The sequence below is a fragment of the Physeter macrocephalus genome, unplaced genomic scaffold, assembly GCF_002837175.3.
Source record: "Physeter macrocephalus isolate SW-GA unplaced genomic scaffold, ASM283717v5 random_1303, whole genome shotgun sequence".
Lineage (NCBI taxonomy): Eukaryota > Metazoa > Chordata > Mammalia > Artiodactyla > Physeteridae > Physeter > Physeter macrocephalus.
In genome coordinates this window covers 1-21,993 of record NW_021146832.1, presented here as the reverse complement: position 1 = coordinate 21,993, position 21,993 = coordinate 1, and the positions used below count along the sequence as shown (strand labels likewise).

Below are 21,993 nucleotides of genomic sequence, written 5' to 3'. Positions count from 1 at the left end.
GATGGGAGCGAGTACTCTACGTGAGAGTGTATGGCTGATGCTGCATTATAGCTGAGATCAGTGCATTTGCAAGTGTCTTGACAGGCAGCATAAGCGCGCCATAATACAAGGGGCTCGCCTCCATAGAGAGAGAGGGAGCGGGAGGGGGAGGCGGAGGGGAGGGAGAGATGCGCACGCGCACAGAAGCCCTGCAAATTTTGGGAGGTCATCCCGCCTCTAGGGGGTGCCACGCGAGCCTGGTCAGGGTCCCAAGCCGGCAGCACGCTCTTTTGCTTCCACCAGTGCTGAGGATCTCGGGATCCGGTGGAAAAACAGCTTCTTCAGGTGAGAGGTTTCAGATCTCTGGGGGCGGGGACGCAGGGAGTGGGAAAGCGGAGCCCGGCTAGGTGACTAGTCCAGAAAGCCGCCTGCCTCCTGGGAGCCAAACCAACTCCCTTTCTATCGCTGAGGTAACGCAAGAACGGGCAGTGTCTGGTTTCGGGGCGGCAGCAAGGTAAGCTCCCGCTTCGTGGGCGGGGTTGAAGGCGGGGAGGTCCGGCAGGGGACGCGCTGTCACTCTGCTCCATCCCCGCTTCCTGGTCAGCGTCCCGCCCCCTCGGATGCCCGCTCCCTGCCTGCACCTAGCACTTGGGAACGCGGATTCCTCTCTCTCTGGGAGGGTCCTTCCCTCCCTCCACCCTCTGCTTTCCTCTCAGGTGAGGCCTCCATGGAGCGGTTCCTGGCCCAGTTGTGCGGCACCAGCGCGTTGCAGCCACTCCCTGTGTGGGAGGGGGACACCACCGGCCACTGCTTCACCCAGCTGGTGCTCAGCACCCTGCCCCACGCGCTCCTCGCTGTGCTCAGTGCCTGCCACTGGGGCAACCCGAGGTGGGTAGAGACGGGTGCAAGACATCTGTCCTTGTGTTCTTGCAGACCTCACTCGAAACCCACATCTCCGCGGAAGTGTAACCGAAATAAGTGAGATCTCTGGAGTAGGGGGCAAAAGTAGAATAAAATGTGGACATAACCACTTTGCAGCATTGTGGCTGTTTGGGGCAAGTTACCTGGCTTCCCTGAGCCTCATAACATTGTTGGGAGATTTAAATTAGATAATGCATTTAAGCATATAGTGCAGTGCTTGGCACATTTTTAAAGGCCTGATGCATGGTAGAAATCATCACTTTTGTAGATTTTCAGATGCGCAAACACAGTTGTCATGAATTGGAGGCAAAAGTGGGTGAGCAATGTTTTTAAGCCAAAAAGGTTAACGTGTGCTGAAGATGTTGGACCAGTTTCTCACCACTTCCATCTAGGAAACCTCAGTGTTTCTAGGCTAAGAAAAGCATGTGTACTCATTGGAGAGGAAGCAGTCGGTAGAAGAGAAGAGCAAAATCAGAACCTTAATCCTTCCTGAATTTGGGGCTCTAAGGTGTAGGTGCTAAACTCACCTTGATTTTGTACTTAGTTCCTGTATGTCTAGATATGGCTAAAGTTAATCTCACTCTGGCTACTAATAAGGCAGGAGGAATGTCTGGTCTGTCTTTGGGAGTCCCTAGTCTAATGGACAGACTATGTCCTTACCTAAGATGAGTTAGAGGATAATGAATCCCTTCCTTGTGTAGGAGAGCCTTCAGAATTGCTTGGTCTGGGAGGAATCCTGATTTGTCTCTTACGCACAGACAAAAGTCTGGAGAGGGTTAGTCAGTCAGCACAGAGTGACACTGACTAACTCAGAAGGATTATCTGTGCTCAGAGGAGTATCTTTTAAAAGTTGGCCTAGTCCTTTGGGAACTCACAGTGTAAGGAGAAGGCAAGAAAGACCAACATGTAATCCACAGATATTGTGGTTATCTCACTTCATTTAACAGATTTTTGCAAGTTGCTGAAAAGGTTTAGAGAGATCCAGAATCTCAGACGGGAAAGGACCTCAGAGGGCTTTGGGTCCAGACTCCTCACTGCTCACTGTGCTGATGAGGAAAATGAGATGCAGAGAAGGAAAGAGTCTTGCCTGAGTTCATAAGACTGGTTAATGGCCAGCTTGGAGCCAGTGTACCAGCCTCCAAGGGCTCACAGTGTTCTTCTGTCCCCACATCTTAGAAAAAAGAATTATTAAAGGTTGACTTTTATCTGAATATAAACCCCCCCATATAACTGTGATCACTGAATTTTTTAAAGGAAACCCCAAACATTTTAACCTACAATTAAAATTTTCAGTAACCCAGCCCTGCCAACAACAAAGGGAATACAGATTTATATGTTTTTATATGAACCTTTTCTTATATGAACCTTCAAGGTGTTCTGATATGTACTGTTGCAGGTGTGTTTTCCTGCACTTGATTTTTTTAAAAATTAATTAATTAATTAATTATTGGCTGCATTGGGTCTTCATTGCTGCACGCGGGCTTTCTCTAATTACGGCGAGTGGGGGCTGCTCTTCATTGTGGTGCGCGAGCTTCTCATTGCAGTGGCTTCTCTTGTCGCGGAGCACAGGCTCTAGGCGCACGGGCTTCAGTAGTTGTGGCACGCGGGCTCGGTAGTTGTGGCTCGCGGGCTCTAAAACACAGGCTCAGTAGTTGTGCACGGGCTTAGTTGCTCTGTGGCATGTGGGATCTTCCCGGACCAGGGCTCAAACCCATGTCCCCTGCATTGGCAGGCGGATTCTTAACCACTCTGCTACCAGGGAAGTCCCCTGTACTTGATTTTTTTTTTTACATTTTATTTATTTATCTATTTATTTATTTATTTATTTTTGGCTGAGTTGGGTCTTTTGTTGCTGCGCGGGCTTTCTCTAGCTGCGGTGAGCAGGGGCTACTCTTCATTGTGGTGCACGGGCTTCTCATTGCGGTGGCTTCTCTTGTTGCGGAGCACGGGCTCTAGGCACGTGGGCTTCAGTAGTTGTGGCACGTGGGCTCAGAAGTTGTGGCTCGCGGGCTCTAGAGCGCAGGCTCAGTAGTTGTGGCGCACAGGCTTAGTTGCTCTGTGGCATGTGGGATCTTCCCAGAGCAGGGCTCGAACCCGTGTCCCCTGCATTGGCAGGCGGACTCTTAACCACTGTGCCACCAGGGAAACCCCCCTGTACTTGATTTTTAATGCAGGCAGATAATCCTTTTGTTTATTAAAAACGTTTTTTGCAAGCCAAGATGATACAAACAAAACTGAAAGGAAGTTTTTCTTCAGCTAATGGAGTCACAAAAATGATCCACACCATCTTCTACAACCATTGGAGAAACAGAGAGTAGAATATTCTGAGGCTTCAGAAAATTTAGGCTATAGTGTTAGTGTATAGAAGCTGTATGTAAGTCAAATTTTTATCCATCTGATAGTGCTTCGGATGAATTTAAGGGTTATTTTATGTAGATACTTTTGTAAAAATGAAAACTCATCTCTTAGTTGTTATCTGTAGGAAAATTTAGGTTTTGGGGTTTTGTTTTGTTTGTTTTTTGGGTTTTGTTGTAATTAGGGTCTTCATGTTCCATACAACCTTAACTCAGAATTTTTTATTTCTGTGGCAAAAGAATGATGAGAAATGGTATAGGTAGATTAGAAAAATGGGTTAGGTTAATCCAGGAAGATTTCCTGGGAGAAAAGACCCTGAGTTCCAGAGTAAAATGGGATGGAAATAAGGTATACAGGCAGGAAAGGGAGTGGATTCCCTCTAGGTAAGTGAGTTACTGGAGGTATGTCTGGGCCCTGAGTCAGCCGCGATATGCCTCCTTTTCTCTTTTCCCCCTTGTCCCTAGGAATCCAGGTTCCATCCTGTGCTGCAGTCCTGGCTGGCGGGTCCGACTTGCAGCCTCCTTCCTGCTCTCCATTTTTCCACTGCTAGACCTCTTCCCAGTCGTTTTGCCACCACGGGCAGGCCCAGGGCCCATAGGGCTAGAGGTGCTGGCCGGGGGCGTGGCAGCTGTGGCCTGGATCAGCCACAGCCTGGCCCTGTGGGTGTTGGCTCATTCCCCTCATGGCCGCTCCCGGGGGCCCTTGGCCTTGACTCTGACTGCCTTCCTGCCAGCCCCAGCCCTAGTGCTGACCCTGCTATGGCACTGCCAGCAAGGCACACTTCTGCCTCCACTTCTTCCAGGGCCCCTCTCCCGCCTATGCCTTCTCATCCTGCAGCTGGCTGCACTCTTGGCCTATGGACTGGGCTGGGCAGTCCCTGGGCGGCCACAGGAACCCTGGGCCCAGGAGCCCCTCCTCTCTGAGGGACAGGAACCCGAGGTAGCTGAAGATGGGGAGAGCTGGCTGTCACGCTTTTCCTATGCCTGGCTGGCACCATTGCTGGCCCGTGGGGCCTGTGGAGAGCTCCGGCACCCCCAGGACACTTGCCGCCTCCCCGACAGGCTGCACCCAACCTACCTAGCCCGTGTCTTCCAGGCACAATGGCAGGAGGGGGCCCGAATGTGGAGGGCCCTGTATGGGGCCTTGGGGCAGCGCTACCTGGCACTTGGACTGCTGAAGCTGGTGGGGACCATGCTGGGATTCTCAGGACCCTTGCTACTGTCCCTACTGGTGGGCTTCCTGGAGGAGGGGCAGGAGCCACTAAGCAATGGCTTGCTCTATGCCCTGGGGCTGGCCGGTGGGGCCGTTCTGGGCGCCGTGCTGCAGAATCAGTATGGCTATGAGGTGCGGAAGGTGACACTTCAGGCACGGGGGGCTGTGCTGAGCATCCTGTACCGAAAGGCTTTACAGCTGGGGCCCAGACGCCCTCCCGCTGGGGAGATCCTGAACCTATTAGGCACCGACTCTGAGCGGCTGCTCAACTTTGCTGGGAGCTTCCATGAGGCCTGGGGCCTGCCCCTGCAGCTGGCCATTACCCTCTACCTGCTGCACCAGCAGGTGGATGTGGCCTTCGTGGGTGGTCTGATCCTGGCACTGCTGCTGGTTCCCGTCAACAAAGTGATTGCCACCCGAATCATGGCCAGCAACCAGGAGATGCTACGGCACAAGGATGCACGGGTTAAGGTGAGGGGCCGCTTGGGGTCCCTCAGTCATCCAGAGTCCCCAGGTCCTCCCATGCACTGTGCCTGAGAGAGTGAGTGTGATCTAGAAGTTAAGAGCTCAGACTGGAGAAAGACAGACACGGGTTCACATCCCAACTCTACCACTTACTAGTTTAATCACTTCAGACAAGTCACTTAACCTCTTTGGGACTCCATTTCCTCATCTGTAAAACGCGGATAATAATAGCTTGCCTCATAAGATAGTTGGAGGATCATATGAGATACTGCTTGGCAAGTGCCAGTCACGAAGTAAGCACTAAGTAAGTGTAGCCTGTTAGTAATATTATAGTATTAGCTCATGCAGCCCTAAGAGCAACCCTAGGAGGTAGGAAGTAACCTGTCTGGGGCCAAATGGGATTTTCGTGTTAGAGCCAGGACCCAATCTCCCACCTCCTCATCTCAGGCACAGAGCACCCCACAACCGCATGTGAAGAGGCCTAGGAGAACCCCAGCTACCTCTTAGGGGTGGGCTGTGGGGAAAGGAGTAGGTCTCTCTCCTGCCTGGGCCAACTCTAGGTGTGAGGGTCTGGCTGAGTCAGTTCTGGGTTGTGCAGTGATTGTGGCACCTTTACAGAGGGGATGGTGGGCTTAGGGGTCCATACAGCGTAGTTGTCAACCTCTTACTGGAATAGCTCCGAGTGCTAATGGGGAGGGGGTGTCTCTGAAAGCTGGTTATGGCATGAGGCCTTTTCCCCTACCCATGACAGCTATTGACTAGTCTCCAGGGCCATCTGGGAAGGCTCCCAGTGCCTCCCTGGCTTGCAGGCTGGGGATGTTTGAATGTTAGGATACAAGGAGTTCCTCTGGCCCTTGCCCGTCTTGCCTGGCCCTGTCGTCTGCCTGACCCTGGGCTGTGGTGTGCCCTCCTACACCTGTATACTCCTATAGGAATAGTTCCCATACCACCCGAGCCCCCCTTTACTTTCCACCGCTTCATCTAGGAAGGTGGGAGGATTCTAGCTCCAACCTGCCCCCAGCTGGAGCATATGAGGGCTCAGAATACTTGACATCTTGTGCCAGGAGCCTGGGGGAGACTGAGCAGAGGAGAACACACGTGAGCAGTGTCTCCACTTTGTACTGCTCTCTTGTCCCCACCCCTAGCTCGTGACAGAGCTGCTGAGTGGCATTCGTGTCATCAAGTTCTTCGGGTGGGAGCAGGCGCTGGGGGCCCGTATAGAGGCCTGCCGAGCTCGAGAGCTGGGGCGACTCTGGGTCATCAAGTACCTGGATGCAGCCTGTGTGTACCTGTGGGCTGCCCTGCCAGTCGTCATCTCCATCGTCATCTTCATCACCTACATCCTCCTGGGGCACCAGCTCACTGCCACCAAGGTGAGGACCAGGAGGGGAGGGGACGGCTGTAGGAATGCATGGGCGAGAAGCAGCAGCACGGAGACTGCAGTGGAGTGAGGGGTGGACTGGGGCCCTCAGTGCTGGCTGGGAAGGAGGGATGGAGGGTCCCTGGCTGCCTTATCCTTTCCCAACCAAGGAGAAATTCTCTGAAGGGAACTTTCATCTGAGGCCTCGTATATATAACCCTTCCCTCTGCAAAGGAATTCCTTTTTTTCCTCTCCTCTTCCTCTCCTACTTCTGGTTAGGTCCCCTTATCCTCATTCTGATGGCCTTGGAGGAAAAGTTCACGATCCAGTGCAAGGTGGATCCAGTGCTGGGTATAGCCAGGTGATGTTGCTACTTGGAAATTCTGAGAAGGTCTCAGAGTGAGCTAGGTGTGTGTGCTTATCAGGGAGTAACCTGGATCCCTGGAGGAGTATCTGGAATTTCTGGGATTCTTGGACTGGCCACCTCTGCCACCTCTAACCCAAGATTGTCCAGCTAACTCCTCAGTTTTGCTGCTGCCCTGTTTTCCCCTCCACAGACCTGTCTGCAGGGCCACCCGTAGAGCAGGCCTTCAGATAATTCCCGAGCTTCAGGTGATGCTCCAACCCTTCCCCCCACCTTCGACCCCACTTAGGTGTTCACGGCCCTGGCACTGGTGCACATGCTTATTCTTCCCCTCAACAACTTCCCTTGGGTGATCAGTGGCCTCCTGGAGGCCAAAGTGTCCCTGGACCGGATCCAGCGTTTCCTCGACCTTCCCAACCACAACCCCCAGGCCTGCTACAGCCCAGGTAATGGGAAGCTGGAGGGCAGAACCTGGCACAGGGGAGGAGGGAACTGTAGCCCCTTGGTTGCTGCACACAGATGCTGCCAAGAGGAGCCAGAGGCAGCAGAATTTAGGCAGGGCAGGTGGCCATTTCCTGGGGGAGAATCCTCAGACCAAGACTGAGGCTGAATTAGCCCTGGGCAGGTAGATTGTGTATTAGAAGCCCAAGCTGAGTGGCTTCTTCCTTGTTCAGATCCTCCGACAGAGCCATCTACAGCCTTGGAGCTACATGAAGCCCTCTTCTCCTGGGACCCAGTTGGAACCAGCCAGGAGACCTTCATCAGTCACCTCGAAGTGAAGAAGGTTGGTTGGTCAGACGCCCTAGTAGAACCCCCAGCCTAACGAGGGACATGCAAGCTCAGTGACCGATAAACAAGGACAGAGCCAATCATAGCAAGATGGCCCAGTGGCTCTAATTACTGAGGGAAGGACCAGAGAGGTTTTGGTGAGCAGGTTCTCATTGGAGAGGAGATGATACCTTATCTCTGAATGTCAGTTTTCTAACACACAGCCGCTTCAGAGCAGTCACATCTCTCCCTGGTAACCAGACCATTCACATCTACCCAGTCCAGTCCAACAACTGCATTTTTCTCTCCGTGTCCCTCAGGGGCTATCGAGTTCAGAACAGACCCCAGAACTTATCCAGCATCTTCCCCAGGCTAGGGACCGCCGGGAGAGGCCCAGCAGCCCCTTCTCAGAAGGATTTTGCAAATGGTATAGATAATCCTCTATTTAGCCTGGTGAAAAGGAATCACACCCTGTGACTCACACCCTGGCATACATCATCAAAGAAGCACTTGAAAGAACATTGCTGGCAGGACGGCAACTCCTCTTCACCGAGTCCTGAGTTTTCACTCTCCCCTGACCCATGTCCAACCCTTTGCCCCACAGCTCAACCCAGCGTTCTCCAGTGGAGCCTGAACCGCCTCTGCCGCATTTGGCTCATGTTTCTGGCTTGGGCTGAATGTTTTGTTTTTCCTCTTAGTTCAGGCAAGACAAGGCTGGAATTTTTGAAAGGAATTTTACTAATGTGTCAGTTGAGGCTTTTTTGGATATAAGTCATAGAAACCCACTGGAGCTAGCTTAAGCCAACAAGAATTTGTAAGAAGGATATAGAGATGAATTGTGGAATCCACAGGCGAGGACATGGGCAGATCTCAGCAGCAGCCCAGAGCCAGGCCTCAACTCGCCGAGCTGCTCCTTCCATCTGCTTCTCTTTCTGTATCTGCCTCATTCTTCTCTCTCTGTGGACCTGCTCTCCACTGAGCAGAAGACAGGCCTGCAGAGAGCCCTTCCACTTACAGACCACAGCCAGAAATAGGGAGGCTTCCCAGGGAAGGGTCTCAGGTTGGTCTGGTGTCCACTCGAAGATAGGCTAACCCTGGCTGGCAGTGTGGGACATCACAGACAGAGCTGCTAGGAGCCCCACCTGTTTCTATGGAAGGAATTTTTTTCTGTTGTGTACAAAGAGATAGCTCCATGAATGTATGTTACAACTAAGCAAGGAAGGCAGCACAGAGAATTTTAAACTGCAAATCACAGAAATGGGTACCTGTGCAAAACATTGTTTTTGCCCTGAGCCATTAGAAATCTAGCTGCAGGGACTTCCCAGGTGGCGCAGTGGCTAAGAATCCGCCTGCCAGTGCAGGGGACTCGGGTTCGGGCCCTGGTCCAGGAAGATCCCACATGCCGCGGAGCAGCTAAGCCCATGCGCCACAACTACTGAGCCTGCTCTCTACAGCCCGCGAGCCACAGCTACTGAGCCTACGAGCCACAACTACTGAAGCCCGCACGCCTAGAGCCCATGCTCCGCAGCAAGAGAAGCCACCGCACTGAGAAGCCCGCGCAGCACAACGAAGTGTAGCCCCCTCTCACCGCAACTAGAGAAAGTGCAAGCACAGCAACGAAGACCCAACGCAGCCAAAAATAAATAAATAAATTTATTGAAAAAAAAGAAAAAGAAAAAAGAAATCTAGCTGCAGGTGGAGTTAGCTAGCCTAGCGTCCAGGCCCCAAAGCCTGGAGTCCTTCCTTCCCCTCACCCCATCCTGGGTCACCTGCCTCAGAGCTTTCCTTGGAAGTTCTCGGGCAGTTTGCCTCCCATGCTCTCTGGCACACTGCTGCTCTCCAAAGGCCCTTCACACAGTGAAACTGATGCTTCTCTGAACGGAGAATAAAACACCCTACTCCCCTGGGGCCACACAGCATCTGTCACCGAGGCACAGCTCAGCCTGTGGGGTGGAGAATTCTTTCCCTCCAGGCTAACTGGGGCCTAGAGAGAGGCTCCATGGGATGATTGCTATCCCAGGGCCTCAGGAGGGAGACCTGACACTTACTTGTGGCTTCCTTGCAGGGTATGCTGGTGGGCATTGTGGGGAAGGTGGGCTGCGGGAAGAGCTCACTGCTGGCTGCCATCGCGGGAGAGCTGCACAGGTAAGCAACTTCCAGCGCCCCATGTCCTCAGCTCTGCCCTTCGTCAGCACTTTCCTGGCCCCTGCTACATGGTGGACACCTTTTTAGAGGCCACAGGATGCCAGGATGAGCAAGACATGGTCCCTTTCTTGGGAGAGTTTTCAGTCTGTAAAGGGGAAGGAAGTGAAAGTGGGTTCTCAAAACCATCACCGCAGAGTGTTAGAAGTGCTGTAATAGTGAGTAAAGAAATAAATGGAAACAGCCAGCATCAGCTACTCTTTCAGAAAGTGTGCTTGTGCACGGGAGGGATCCAGAGAGGAGCAGAGGTGTGAGGGAGGGCCTTCTTATTTCACGGTGAGAATGAAAGAGTGCAGGTTGGTTGCCACACTCTCTTCTGAGCACATCTACATATGACAGCTGCTTGGCTGCAGCCAAAGAGCAATTTCTTCCCTTCCCAGTCCAGAGTGAGCCTCCAGCCTCTATAGGACCCCTCGACCTCAGTGGCTGCCAATCTAGAGAGCCATGTGACATGGAGTGGGACCCCGTGTAAAAGACAGCAATCTGGAGAGGCTTCTGAGAGGCAGGGGCTGGGCAGGAAGAGGACCAGCGGGGAGCCAGCCTCCCATGCTGCTGGCCTGGCTCTCTGCAGGCTGCGTGGGCGGATGGCAGTGTGGAGGCTGTCCAAAGGCTTTGGCCTGGCCACCCAGGAGCCCTGGATCCAGTTTGCCACCATCCGAGACAACATCCTCTTTGGGAAGACGTTTGATGCCCAGCTGTACAAGGAAGTGCTGGAAGCCTGTGCCCTCAACGATGACCTTAGCGTGAGTGCCTGGCCGCCCGCTTCCCCGTGTCCCTAACACCGCAGGTCAGAGACTTGCTTCTCTGGGAAGGGGTTGCTTGTATTCAGGCATCATTTACTCAGGACTGGCCATCAGGCTTTGATCCTCCCAGAGTGTCCAGCTTCTGCACACGGCCTGGGCGGTGGGGTGGAGACTGGGTGTTCCACACAACAACCGTGGGAACCCTGCAGCCTCTGGGACTAGGGGAGGGTTTCCTATGAGGCTTAGCTCTCTGTAGGTCTGGCTAATGGTTCTGATTCAAGAGGCCTTCTCTCACCTCCCACTGGAAGAGTCAAGGTTATTCTAGAGAAGTCTGGCAAGCCCATCAGACCCCCCACATCCAGAATGCTAAATTTAAGGGGGATGAGAGTCCAGCTTTCTCCCGTGACTTTCCCACCCAACCCCCATATCCCCTGCAGGACTGTCATCAGCACTACCCTGTCCAGGTAGATGTGGAACTTCCCTGGAAAGGAGGACCTTTGACTCCAACCATGGAGCATCTTATGTCCACTTATCATTTGTTTCTATATCAGGCATTTCCCAAATATCTCCTGGGTACAGGGAACTGTTCTGGGTACTAAGAAAAGAAATGAATCACAAAGCTTTTCCCTCAGGGGAGCCACCATCTGGTCGACCACAGGTGCTTCCTCTGGTATGGGGACCCCTTAGCTAAGGAGACCTCTCCCAAGGCCACAGGGTACCTCTTCCAAGGCTCGGGATACCTTCCTTCTCTAAAAACCTAGGAAAGTTTCACTTTGAATTTGGCCTTCCTCATCCTTGCCTGTTAAAAAGGCAGGATAGTGAGTGTGACGGAGTGGTTAAGAATCTACATTCGTGTCCTGCCCTTTACTAGCTGTGGAATGACCTTGGGCAGGGTACTTACTCTGAGCTTTGGTCTCATCTGTGAAAATGAAATAACATCAACTTCATAAGGTTGCCGTGGGGGTCAGATGAGATGATGCCTGTAATGTGCTCAGCACATAGAAAGTGTTCAACAGGGGACTTCCCTGGCGGTCCAGTTGTTAAGACTCCGCGCTTCCACTGCAGGAGCCACAGGTTCGATCCCAGGTCGGGGAACTAAGATTCTGCATGCTGCGTGGCGCAGCCAGAAAAACAAAAAACAAAAAAAGGAAAGCTTATTAAAAATTCCTCAAGAGGGCTTCCCTGGTGGCGCAGTGGTTGAGAGTCTGCCTGCCGATGCAGAGTATACGGGTTCGTGCCCCGGTCTGGGAAGATCCCACATGCCGCGGAGCGGCTGGGCCCGTGAGCCATGGCCGCTGAGCCTGCGCGTCCGGAGCCTGTGCTCCACGACGGGAGAGGCCACAACAGTGAGAGGCCCGCGTACCGCAAAAAAAAAAAAAAAAAAAAATTCCTCAAGGGAAAAAAAAAGAAAAGAAAAACGTGTTCAACAAATGCTCGTTTTTGTTGGAGTTGTGGTTTGTCCCCTCTGGCTCACATACCCCAAATTCAAGTCCAGTCTCCTCAAGCTCCCTGGCTCTCTGACCCCGCCATCTCTTCCCTGCAGAGGGTTAGGAAATGGGGTGGAAAGTACTGGGGAGCTCGCTGACCAACACTGCGGGGCCTGTCCTGTCAGATCCTGCCTGCTGGGGACCAGACAGAGGTGGGGGAGAAGGGTGTGACCCTCAGCGGAGGACAGCGGGCCCGGATTGCCCTTGCTCGTGCCGTCTACCAGGTAAGTTGAAGATGGGAGAGTCCAGAGCCTCGGGAGCTTGGCTGGGGAGGGGGCAGCGTGGGGATATTTTCATCGGCATCCGGTTTCTTCCCTCCCCGCTGCATGCTCCTAAGGTGTTGGTCCCTTGGCCATCCTATCCCCCTTTTGTAGATCGAAGGCAGAATTAAAGGCCCTTTAAAAAGCATTATGTGGCTTGAGGCACTGGGACCCAGCAAAGCTGAACGCTGGCCCTGGGGCACTGGCCTTGCGTGGCTGGAGGGAAGTCCACCCTCTGGTCTCACCACCTTCTTTACTGCTGTAGGGGTAGCCACAGAGTTCCTCTCAACCGTATTCCCGGACGGCCTCAAGATCACGTCCTAGGAGAGGTCTGGGTTCTGGCCAGAGGACTTGGTATCCATGGTGCCCCCACCTCTCCCTAGGAGAAGGAGCTCTATCTCCTTGATGACCCTCTGGCCGCCGTGGATGCAGACGTGGCCAACCACCTGCTGCACAGGTGCATCCTGGGAGTGCTGAGCCACACCACGCGGCTGCTGTGCACCCACCGCACCGAGTACCTGGAGAGGGCTGACGTGGTGCTGCTGATGGAGGCTGGGCGCCTCATCCAGGCTGGTAATGTGGGCCACCAGGGTGGGAGCCCGGCTGAGTGAGGGAGCCATCTGCTCGGGTGCTCCAGATGGATTGTCAAGTGCAGACTCTGCCACCCCCTCTGTGTGTGATCTGGGCCCCGTCATGCTTCTGTCTAGTGGGTGACCCTCTTCTGCCTTCACAAAACTGGTGTGAGGAACAGAGAGCAGGAGGGAAAGGAGCCTGTGGCTTTGTGATGCAGGCTTTGTGACTGGGAGCTTTGGGAACTTAGAGGCCCAGGATCTCAGAGAACCGTTTGATGTCCTCGGAGAAAGGAAAGCAGTCAGGTTTAGAACAATCATTTTATTTAAAAACAAGTAAACAGAAACTCTGATGGATTATTATCCAGAGGGACATGACCATTGGCATGTTCACTGGAGAGAAACAGGAGCAGATGAGGCTCCACCAGCGGGTTAGGAGTTCCAGGAAGCATGAGGAGAAAGCCCAGCGGTAGTGAGAGGTGCCTCTGGACAGGGTTCTCACAGGTGGCCGTGACTCTCCTCCCAGGGGTGAACATTTTCTGTCTGTGCTGATCGGACTCCAGACACAGAGGGATGGACTTGATGGTCCTGCTCAGGGTCTGCGGGTCCAGGGCACAGCCCTGCTAGGGTAGGTCAGGGAGGGGGTCCAAAGAGCATGGGAGGTGGATTGGCTCACATGTTTAGAAAGGCATAGAATATACCCAGAAGAGCCCCCTCCTAATCTCCCCTGCTGCCTTCCAGGGCCCCCTTCTGAGATCCTGCCATTGGTACAAGCTGCCCCCAAAGCCTGGGCGGAGGATGGACAAGAGTCTGACCCAGGTATGGCCCGGGGTGAGAGGAAAGAGCCTGCTCTTCGCCACCACACTTGTAGGGAGATGTTTCTAGGAAGCTTGCCTGCCCCTGAAAACACTAAGGTTTTCAACTGTCATCCTGTAAGCTTAACCCCGCCCCCGCCGCCCACCTCTCTGATTCTCACAGTCACAGCCCAATCAGTACAGAACCCAGAGAAAACAAAGGAGGGGCTGGAGGTGGAGGAGAGCACGTCTGGCCGCCTGCTGCAGGAAGAAAGCAAGAAGGAGGGCGCCGTGGCCTTCCACGTGTACCGTGCATACTGGAGGGCCGTGGGCTGGGGCCTGGCCCTCGCCATCCTCTTCTCTCTGCTCCTCATGCAAGGTAGGAGTAAACCCTGCAGGCCTTCGTCCTACCCACAGCCCTGTCGCCTAGGTCTCCATCACATCCATCACCTTGTACTAATCATTACAAAGCCCAGACACTCACCATGTGTGGGCGACAGCTGGGACAAGAGACATGTCTCCAATTCTGAGGGTCCTGGGGACCGGGAGCGAGGGGGGAGTGGGGATGTTCCGTAGCCATCTTCTGATCTGCCCCCAAGGCTGACTCCCGTTCTGCAGATTCAAGATCACGCTCTCCCCAGAGCTGAAGGGTGATGGGCCCAGGAAAGAAGTGCGCACTGGGGAGGACATAAGGTGGGGACGGCTGGGGAGGAGGGTAGAAACCAGAGTCGAGAGCAGAGGAAGGGGGTATCTGAATAGAAAGAAGAAGATGAGCTGTCTGGCAGCTTTCTCCTTCCCATCCTCACCCAGCAACCAGGAACTCGGCTGACTGGTGGCTCTCCCACTGGATCGCTCAGCTGAAGGCAGCCAAGAATAGCTCCCAGGAGGTGCCAGCTCCCACCAGCCTGGGCTCCACAGGGCCACTGTCTGCCCAGTTGCTCTTCTTCTTCCCCGGAAGCCTCTAGTGAGTGGCTGGGGCCAGGAGTGGGCCTGGGGCTCTCAGAGTGGTTGCCAGGCAGGGAGTGAGTTGGGGGGCTGGTGTTCCAGGGCCTGTGTCTCCTGGAGGGTGGGGAGCAGTGGCGTTGGGGGGGGCGTGGGGAAGGGACCCCTGAGTGGCCCCACTTTTGGTTACCCACAGCCCCCCTCCCCACCACCCAGCACCTCAGTGTTCCCAATGCCCAAAGCTGCCCCCAATGGCTCCTCAGACATCCGTTTTTACCTCACCGTGTATGCGACCATTGCTGGCGTCAACTCCCTCTGCACCCTTCTCCGAGCAGTGCTCTTTGCAGCGGGCACCCTCCGAGCAGCCGCCACCCTGCACCGCCGCCTGCTGAGTCGAGTCCTCATGGTGAGGGGATGGGAGGGTGGGGGTGGCATGGGGGGCCCTTCCCGGTACCTGGGCTCCATCAGGGGCCCGTCCCCCCTCCTGGTCCTCAGGAGAAAACAGCCCCTCACAGATGGGTGCAGCACTTGAGACCTGGGGAGGCCAAGAGCAGAGCAGCTGCCTGGGTTCAAACCCAATTACTTAGGCCTATAGCTTTCTCATCTATAAAGTGGGGAGAAGAGAATCTTCCTCAGATTTACTTCCGGCACAGAGGACTGAGTTAATCACCCCTTAGTTCATGTGAGATCCCTTTTTAATTTTATGTATTGATCCGTTCCTATTTATCTGCAAACCCTGTTTTCATTTCCTCTCCTTTCCTTGGTAAGCAGCCATCCTAGGTGTGTTTAATATGTATCTTTTTGGCTTTTTGCAAAATGCCTGTGTTTTGTGTGCACATAGTTTCATAAATGACATTCCTTTTCTCACAGTTTTTATTTAGAGCTCTTCTAAAGTCCATCCCTGTTGCTGTGTGTATATATAGTCTGTTGCTTGTCCCATAGGTCAAATGAGGATTAATCAGGACATCGAAAGTGCTTAGGGCAGTGCCTGGCATATACTAAGTGCCCAATTACAATTATTATTAACGATGTTGTTGTTATTACGAAGCTCTTTTTTTGTCTGTTATCTTATTAGGGCCTCTTTATAACCCTGTGAGGTGGGTACTGTTATCCTCATTTTACAGATGAGAAAACAGGCTCTGAGAGTGTGTGCAACCTGGGCAAGGCTAGTTCTGTGGCTGTGAACCCAGGACGTGTGGGTCTTTCCCTTGCCTCTCCGGGAGCAGCTGCCCAGTGTCTGCCCACATCTTCAGGCTGTGAAGGAATTAATTTCTCATAAGCTGGCTTTAGGAAATGCTTCAGCAAGTCTTTTGACCTAGTGCCCTGCCTTAAGATAGGACTGATCCCCAAGTAAAGGCAGAGAGTTGGGGGACAGGGAAGGCGGGGAAAGGGAAAGGGTCTTTGAGACCGTACCTCCCAATAGTAAGTAGTCTAAATAGCTAGCAGTTACCAAGCACCTGCTCCGTGGCAGGCAGACCCTGCTAAGCTCCTGACTGCTGTCTATGTGGCTTCAATCCTGCTGTCAGCCCCGGGAGGTGCAGTTTCATTACTATCCCCCTTTTTGAGATGAGGGACAGGGGCCTTGAGGAGATGAAGCCCCCTTACCTGGGGTCTCACATCTGGTAAGTGGCAGGGCTGGAATCCAAGAAGCAGTCTGACTCCGGAGCCTGAGCGCTTGACCGTGGGACAGTATGGACTTTGACCACCACCCTCACCACTCTGTCCCGCCACAGGCAATCAGGATGGTCCTCCTAGCATCTAACTAAATCTCACTCATGGCCTGAAGACTGCATCTTCTGGAAAGAGATTAGCTACCTGCCCTTGAAAGGGGGGTAGGCACGTCTAGCACAGAAGTAGAGGGGTGGCCCGCCTGGCCTCTCAGGGCCCCCACTAGCCAGAGGGATGGGAGACACTCTCTCTTTCCCACCTGGGGTATTCTTCCTCTAAGCTCCTCCAGCCCCCCCTCAGTGCCCCCAAACTCTGGGGACACTTTGCTCCTTTCCTATTCTCTACCTTGGGCCTTTCCCCCCAGCCCACCTCCCCCGGGGGCTGCCTCCATGGCTTCTCCGCTGGCCCCTGCCCTGGCCCACCCACACCCCTCCTCCCAGGCGCCGGTGACTTTCTTCGACTCCACGCCCACGGGCCGGGTCCTCAACCGCTTTTCCTCCGACGTGGCCTGTGTGGATGACAGCCTGCCCTTCATCCTCAACATCCTCCTGGCCAACGCGGCAGGCCTGCTGGGCCTCCTGGCTGTGCTGGGCTCTGGCCTGCCCTGGCTGCTGCTGCCGCTGCCGCCTTTGAGCCTCATCTACTATCGCATGCAGCGCCACTACAGGGCCTCCTCGAGGGAGCTGCGGCGCCTGGGCAGCCTCACCCTGTCTCCTCTCTACACCCACCTGGCCGACACCTTGGCCGGCCTCCCTGTGCTCCGGGCCACCGGGACCACCTACAGGTGTGTGAGGTCCACCTCCTCCAACCAGTGCGAGGGGGCGGGGTGAGGTGCTGGGGGGAGTGGGGAAGAGCGACCCCTGAGAAGAAGGGGGGTGGGTCTCAGTCTCCTGAGAAGGGAAGGGTGGGTGAGGGCATAGGGGGAAGAGGAAAGAAACAGAGAAGGGGGAGAGTGACGCTGAGCAGACCCCTACGAGAGAGCACACTGGCTCCTCCGCGCCACTGAGGTGCGGCCTGTGGGCGTGCAGGTCAGCTCCGAGGAGGAGGCATTGTACGGGCAGGGCGTCTGGGCGGGTCCGTGCAGCTGTGGCGTGGCCTCCCCCAGGTTTGAGGAGGAGAACCAGAGACTCCTGGAGCTAAACCAGAGGTGCCAGTTTGCTGCCAGCGCCACGATGCAGTGGCTGGACATTCGGCTGCAGCTCATGGGGGCCGCAGTGGTCAGCGCCATCGCAGGCATCGCCCTGGTGCAGCATCAGCAGGGCCTCGCCAACCCAGGTGCCGCCCCGGGACCCTTCACTCTCACCTCAGAAGTGTGTTATTCCCAGCACCTGCCCCAGACCTCTCCCTGCACTGCGCTCCCCGCCCCCAGCCCCAAGCATTTTCACCTCCCAACCAGGGTTCCCTGTGAGGATGTGTTGTAATTCTCATCACCCGCATTTTAGAGTTGAGGAAACTGAGTCTCAAGGAGTCACTCACCCTGGTGGTCGTGGATCTGGGACTAGTCAAGTCTTCTGATCTCCGCCTCTCCCTGCTCACCCGTCCTCAGCACTTAGCAACCGGCCCTAGCCCACCTGCCTTCTGCCCGTCCTCCCTCGTAGCCTTTCCACTCTGCTGCAGCCAGCCTCCTGTGGGCCTGGTCTGGCTCCTGCATCTTCCTCCTTCAGTGCCAGCTTCCTCTAAACGCCCACGGTCCACAGCTCAGGGTTCGCCCGTTCTGCCCAGCCATCTCCACACACATCCCAGCGTCCAAGCCTCCCCTGGCAATTGTGTTCCCTTCCCCCAGGACTTGTGGGCCTGTCACTGTCCTACGCCCTGTCCCTGACGGGCCTGCTCTCCGGCTTGGTGAGCAGCTTCACACAGACAGAAGCCATGCTGGTGAGCGTCGAGCGGCTGGAGGAATACTCCCGTGACCTGCCCCAGGAGCCCCAGGGCCAGCGGCCGCAGGTAGCCTGCGCCCTCACCCCAGCCTGGGTGCTAGAACCCTGAAGGATCCTCCTGATGGCCCCAGTCTCTCCCCCAGTTCTTTTCCTTGTGCCCCTCACCATTTTTCTCAGCTCCTGTACCGTCCCCGTGATCTCCCTGATTTTTGTGTCCATCCCCCCACCTCTCCTCTCCCGGCATCCATCCCTCATTCCTCTCCCTTCCACTCCTCATTTCTCCCTTCCACTCCTCATTCCTCCCCATCTCACCCATCTCCCTCCCTCTCCCACCCACGGACCCCACCAGCTGGGCATTGGCTGGCTGAACCAGGGGAGCGTGGAGTTCCAGGATGTGGTGTTGGTGTACCGGCCAGGGCTGCCCAATGCCCTGGATGGGGTGACCTTCTACGTGAAGCCTGGAGAGAAGCTGGGCATCGTGGGCCGCACGGGCTCTGGCAAGTCTTCGCTGTTGTCGGTGCTCTTTCGGCTGCTAGAGCCCAGTTCTGGGCGAGTGCTGCTGGACGGCGTGGACACCAGCCAGCTGGAGCTGGCTGAGCTCAGGTCTGGGGGAGAGAGGAGAGGGGACCAGACTACTGGCGCTTAGAGGAAGGCCCAGTTAGGAAGACTTTATATAAACTCAGGGCAGATAGGGTTGATCAGGAGGTGAGATGGAGGATGGGACAAGCAGGCGAGAATAGTGAGCTGCCAGTGCTCAGGTCGGGGTTCATAGCTGTGGTCCTAAGGTTTTCACCTTCCCAGGTTCACCTTGTACTTCCCAGCATACACCTTCCACTCTAGACCACTAGTCACTGCCTCCTGAGTCAGAGCCTCCCAGGTGCTATGACCTTGGGCTTGGCAGGTGGCGCTTGGGACAGCTGGAGACCTGGGCCAGTTGCCTCTGGCCACAAGGGGTCTCATCTGGAGCTAAACACCCCTCCCAACCACATTGCCCTAGTATCATTTTTTCTGAGTTCCATGATGTGGAGAAAGGTAGGGATGCTCTGTCCTAAAGCCCATTACTGATCCCAGGCCCTGGCCCTGGCCTTCCTGCCTTCTCTTCTAACCTGTGGTGGCCATAGGTTGACCATATGGCTCCTCGGGACCCAATTTCAGGCCCGCTTCCAACCTTGAAGCATCCCCTACCCAGTCATTCCTTGGTCCCCTCTGGTCATTCTTTGCCATCCACTGCTGTCCCGTGATTGGAGTCAGTGCCATACGGTTTAGTTCATGCTTGTTCTGTTTTGCCCCTCAGTGAGATGTAAGCTCCTTAAGGGCAGAGTCTAGGCCTTTGGTTCCTTTGGTATTCCTCATAGCACTGGCACAGTTCTAGGTACATGGCTGACCAAGCGGGGAACAGGATGGGGGTTATGTTCAGGTCTTATCCCCAAGCTTTTCTGAAGGGCTGGACCTATAGCTAAAACCTGTGCTGGGAGCAGAAGTGGCCACATCTCCAGCCAAGACCCCCATGTCCTGTCCCCTCCTCATCCCCCAGATCCCAGCTGGCTATCATCCCCCAGGAGCCCTTTTTGTTCAGTGGAACTGTTCGGGAAAACTTGGACCCCCGGGGTCTGTATGAGGACAAGGCCCTGTGGCAGGCCCTGGAGCAGTGCCACCTGAGTGAGGTGATCATATCTGTGGGTGAGTTCTAGGTCCTATCCTGCATGGTGGCAGGAGTGAGCAGGGAGGGGGTTGAGGGAGGCTCAGAACCCAGGGGTGAAGATGCTGCGCTTTGCAGGTGGTCTGGATGGTGAGCTGGGCGAGGGGGGCCGGAGCTTATCTCTGGGGCAGAGGCAGCTGCTGTGTCTGGCCAGGGCTCTCCTCACAGATGCCAAGGTAAGGCAAGAGGAAGGGACATTCGAGAGGGCCAGGAAGAAGGCAGGGGACATGGGAGGGGTGGGGGGGTGAGGAAGTGGACTGGGGAGAGGTCTCAAGGGACCTAGTTAGTTTTTCTTTTAGAGCTGGAGGTGGGGAGCTGTGGGCTGGCCTGCACCAGACCAGGAGGCGGGGGCTGGGGCTTATGTAGCAGCCACGGCTGACCTTCTTCTCCCTCCTCCCCTCTCATCCTCTCCACATGGTCCAGATCTTGTGTATCGACGAGGCCACAGCAAGCGTGGACCAGAAGACAGACCAGCTGCTCCAGCAGACCATCTGTAAACGCTTTGCCAACAAGACAGTGCTGACCATCGCCCACAGGTGTGTAGGCATCCAGAGTGAGAATCTAATCAGGGGCTAAGGTGTCATGGACCCATAGCCTCCCTTCCTTTCAGAAACCCCAGGGATCAGAGCTCTAGAGATTCCAACCCCCATGAATCTCAGCTCCGTGTTCTACAGGCACCGACCCAGGCCCTTTGTAGTGCATTGTCTGAGGGAGCCTGCAGCCCCTCCCCTAGCACAGAGCCAGGGACTGAAGCCTGTGGGGCAGGCTGGTGCTGTCCAGAGGAGAAGAGGAGGGAAAGTGGGTCAGCTTTCTCTAGGGCGTTGTCCTCCATCCCCACGCTGACCACCCTCTCCCACGCAGGCTCAACACGATCCTGAACTCGGACCGGGTGCTGGTGCTGCAAGCCGGGAGGGTGGCGGAGCTGGACTCCCCCGCCGTCCTGCGCAGCCAGCCCCACTCGCTGTTCCAGCAGCTGCTGCAGAGCAGCCAGCAGGGAGCCCACTCCTCTCCCTGAGGGCCCTGAGTCCCCGCCCCACAGGACCTCCCTCTGTCCTACCCACTGCTGCCTGGCACAGAGGGGCCTGCTGCTTGTTTACACCCCTCTGTGGCTCTACCTCTCTCTCACCTCCGCAGAGGGAAAAAGGGTACCCTGGGTTCCCCTTTACAAACCACTCCTCGGGGGCAGAGTCCTGCGGCTTCCCCAGAAGCAGGCCTCTGTTCTGGGCCTCTTGCATCTGGGACTCCAGGTGGATTTTTTCTGGCAAAGGAGTCCACATGCACTTCCATAGTTTTATTTGATAAAATTCCATCTTCCACTCTGTGTATTAAAAAAATAATATTTCTGGCATGAGGCTGAGGTCCCTCAGTGTCATGTATCCCAGCTGAGGGGTGGAGAGAAAGGGCCAATCCAGTCTGAGCGGCAGAGGAGGTGAAGGAGGGGGCAGGAAAGCCCCCACCTCCATCACAGTGCTGTGGTCTTCCCAGGCTCAGGGGGCAAGTCAGGCGGCAGGGGGAGCCCTGCCGACAGCATGCTAACCTGACACTCCTGGTCCTGGCGCGCCGGGGCATAGTGTGGGGCAGGGTAGCAACAGGGTCCAGGGGGGCAGACACCCCGGCGCCAGGCCCTCAGGGTCAGCAACACCGTGGACAGGACCAGAGTGGCAGTGACAGCCCCAAACAGCACCACGGCCACCAGGCTAGACTCGCCCAGCCTGGCCTCTTGCCTCCGCACTACCTCCTTCACGGAGATGCGCAGCAGACCGGCGCCCCCGCTGTGGGGAACAGGCCCCGTAGCAGGTACCACCACAGCCGAGGTGGGCCCCGGGGGGATGTCCGCTATGGTGGCGGGATCTGGGATGGGTAAGACTAGCTCACAAGTCTTGCCACCATAGCCACTTGGGCAGAGACAGTCAAAGTCGTGGACCCGGTCCCGACAGCGGGCCCCTCTCTGGCATGGGCGGCTGGCACAGTCATCCAGGTTGATGGTGCAGAAGCGCCCAGCAAAGCCCTCAGGGCAGAGGCAGGAGAAGCGGTTGATGCCATCCAGGCAGGTGGCGCCGTTAGCACAAGGCCGCATCAGACAGTCGTCCACGTTCACCTCGCAGCGGGCACCCACAAAGCCCGCCAAGCAGCGGCATGTGAAGTTGAGGGCAAAGCCCTGGTCGTCCTGGCACTGCCCGCCATTCCGGCACGGGGAGCTGAGTGGGGTGGGAGAGGGCATTTTACCGACTGCCATCTGCAGGGTAGCCCAGGTCGACATCCTGATCACTGCCACCACTACCACCCCCCTTCTAGCTATGTCACCTTGAGCCACTTTTCTGTGAGCCT

General features: G+C 55.5%; 2 protein-coding genes across 4 annotated transcripts; one reads left to right on the top strand and one right to left on the bottom strand.

The window, feature by feature from the left end:
* The first annotated feature begins 284 nt into the window (after positions 1–284).
* ABCC10 (ATP binding cassette subfamily C member 10) lies at positions 285–21,025 on the top strand. Of its 3 annotated transcripts, XM_024122100.3 has the most exons (23): positions 285–324; positions 450–493; positions 696–867; positions 3,720–4,938; positions 6,078–6,305; positions 6,946–7,102; positions 7,331–7,440; positions 9,490–9,569; positions 10,198–10,369; positions 11,982–12,080; positions 12,500–12,689; positions 13,427–13,504; positions 13,664–13,858; positions 14,290–14,443; positions 14,638–14,827; positions 16,530–16,873; positions 17,195–17,364; positions 17,873–18,033; positions 18,316–18,569; positions 19,501–19,646; positions 19,744–19,841; positions 20,089–20,201; positions 20,527–21,025. In XM_024122100.3, the coding sequence occupies exons 3-23, from the start codon at positions 707–709 to the stop codon at positions 20,678–20,680; spliced, it is 4,473 nt and encodes a 1,490-aa protein (XP_023977868.1). In that variant the 5' UTR covers positions 285–324; positions 450–493; positions 696–706; the 3' UTR covers positions 20,681–21,025. The 3 variants fall into 3 exon arrangements, with proteins under 3 accessions (XP_023977868.1, XP_028342907.1, XP_023977869.1); XM_028487106.2 differs by lacking the exon at positions 285–324 and having other exon boundaries at positions 406–867; positions 16,746–16,873; XM_024122101.3 differs by lacking the exon at positions 285–324 and having other exon boundaries at positions 406–867.
* Positions 20,942–21,874, bottom strand: LOC114485523 (protein delta homolog 2). Its single transcript, XM_028487107.2, has one exon. It carries the CDS (start codon positions 21,740–21,742, stop codon positions 21,128–21,130), a length of 615 nt encoding a protein of 204 aa, XP_028342908.1. The 5' UTR covers positions 21,743–21,874; the 3' UTR covers positions 20,942–21,127.
* Between the last annotated feature and the right edge of the window lie 119 nt (positions 21,875–21,993).

Bases quoted from the DNA above. Each gene is read 5' to 3' on its own strand.
- ABCC10 (XM_024122100.3), top strand. From the start codon at position 707: ATGGAGCGGTTCCTGGCCCAGTTGTGCGGCACCAGCGCGTTGCAGCCA. The intron at 16,874-17,194 runs GTGTGTGAGGTC...GGCCTCCCCCAG, and splicing joins GCCACCGGGACCACCTACAG to GTTTGAGGAGGAGAACCAGA. The intron at 18,034-18,315 runs GTAGCCTGCGCC...GGACCCCACCAG, and splicing joins CCCAGGGCCAGCGGCCGCAG to CTGGGCATTGGCTGGCTGAA.
- LOC114485523 (XM_028487107.2), bottom strand. From the start codon at position 21,742: ATGCGGCCTTGTGCTAACGGCGCCACCTGCCTGGATGGCATCAACCGC.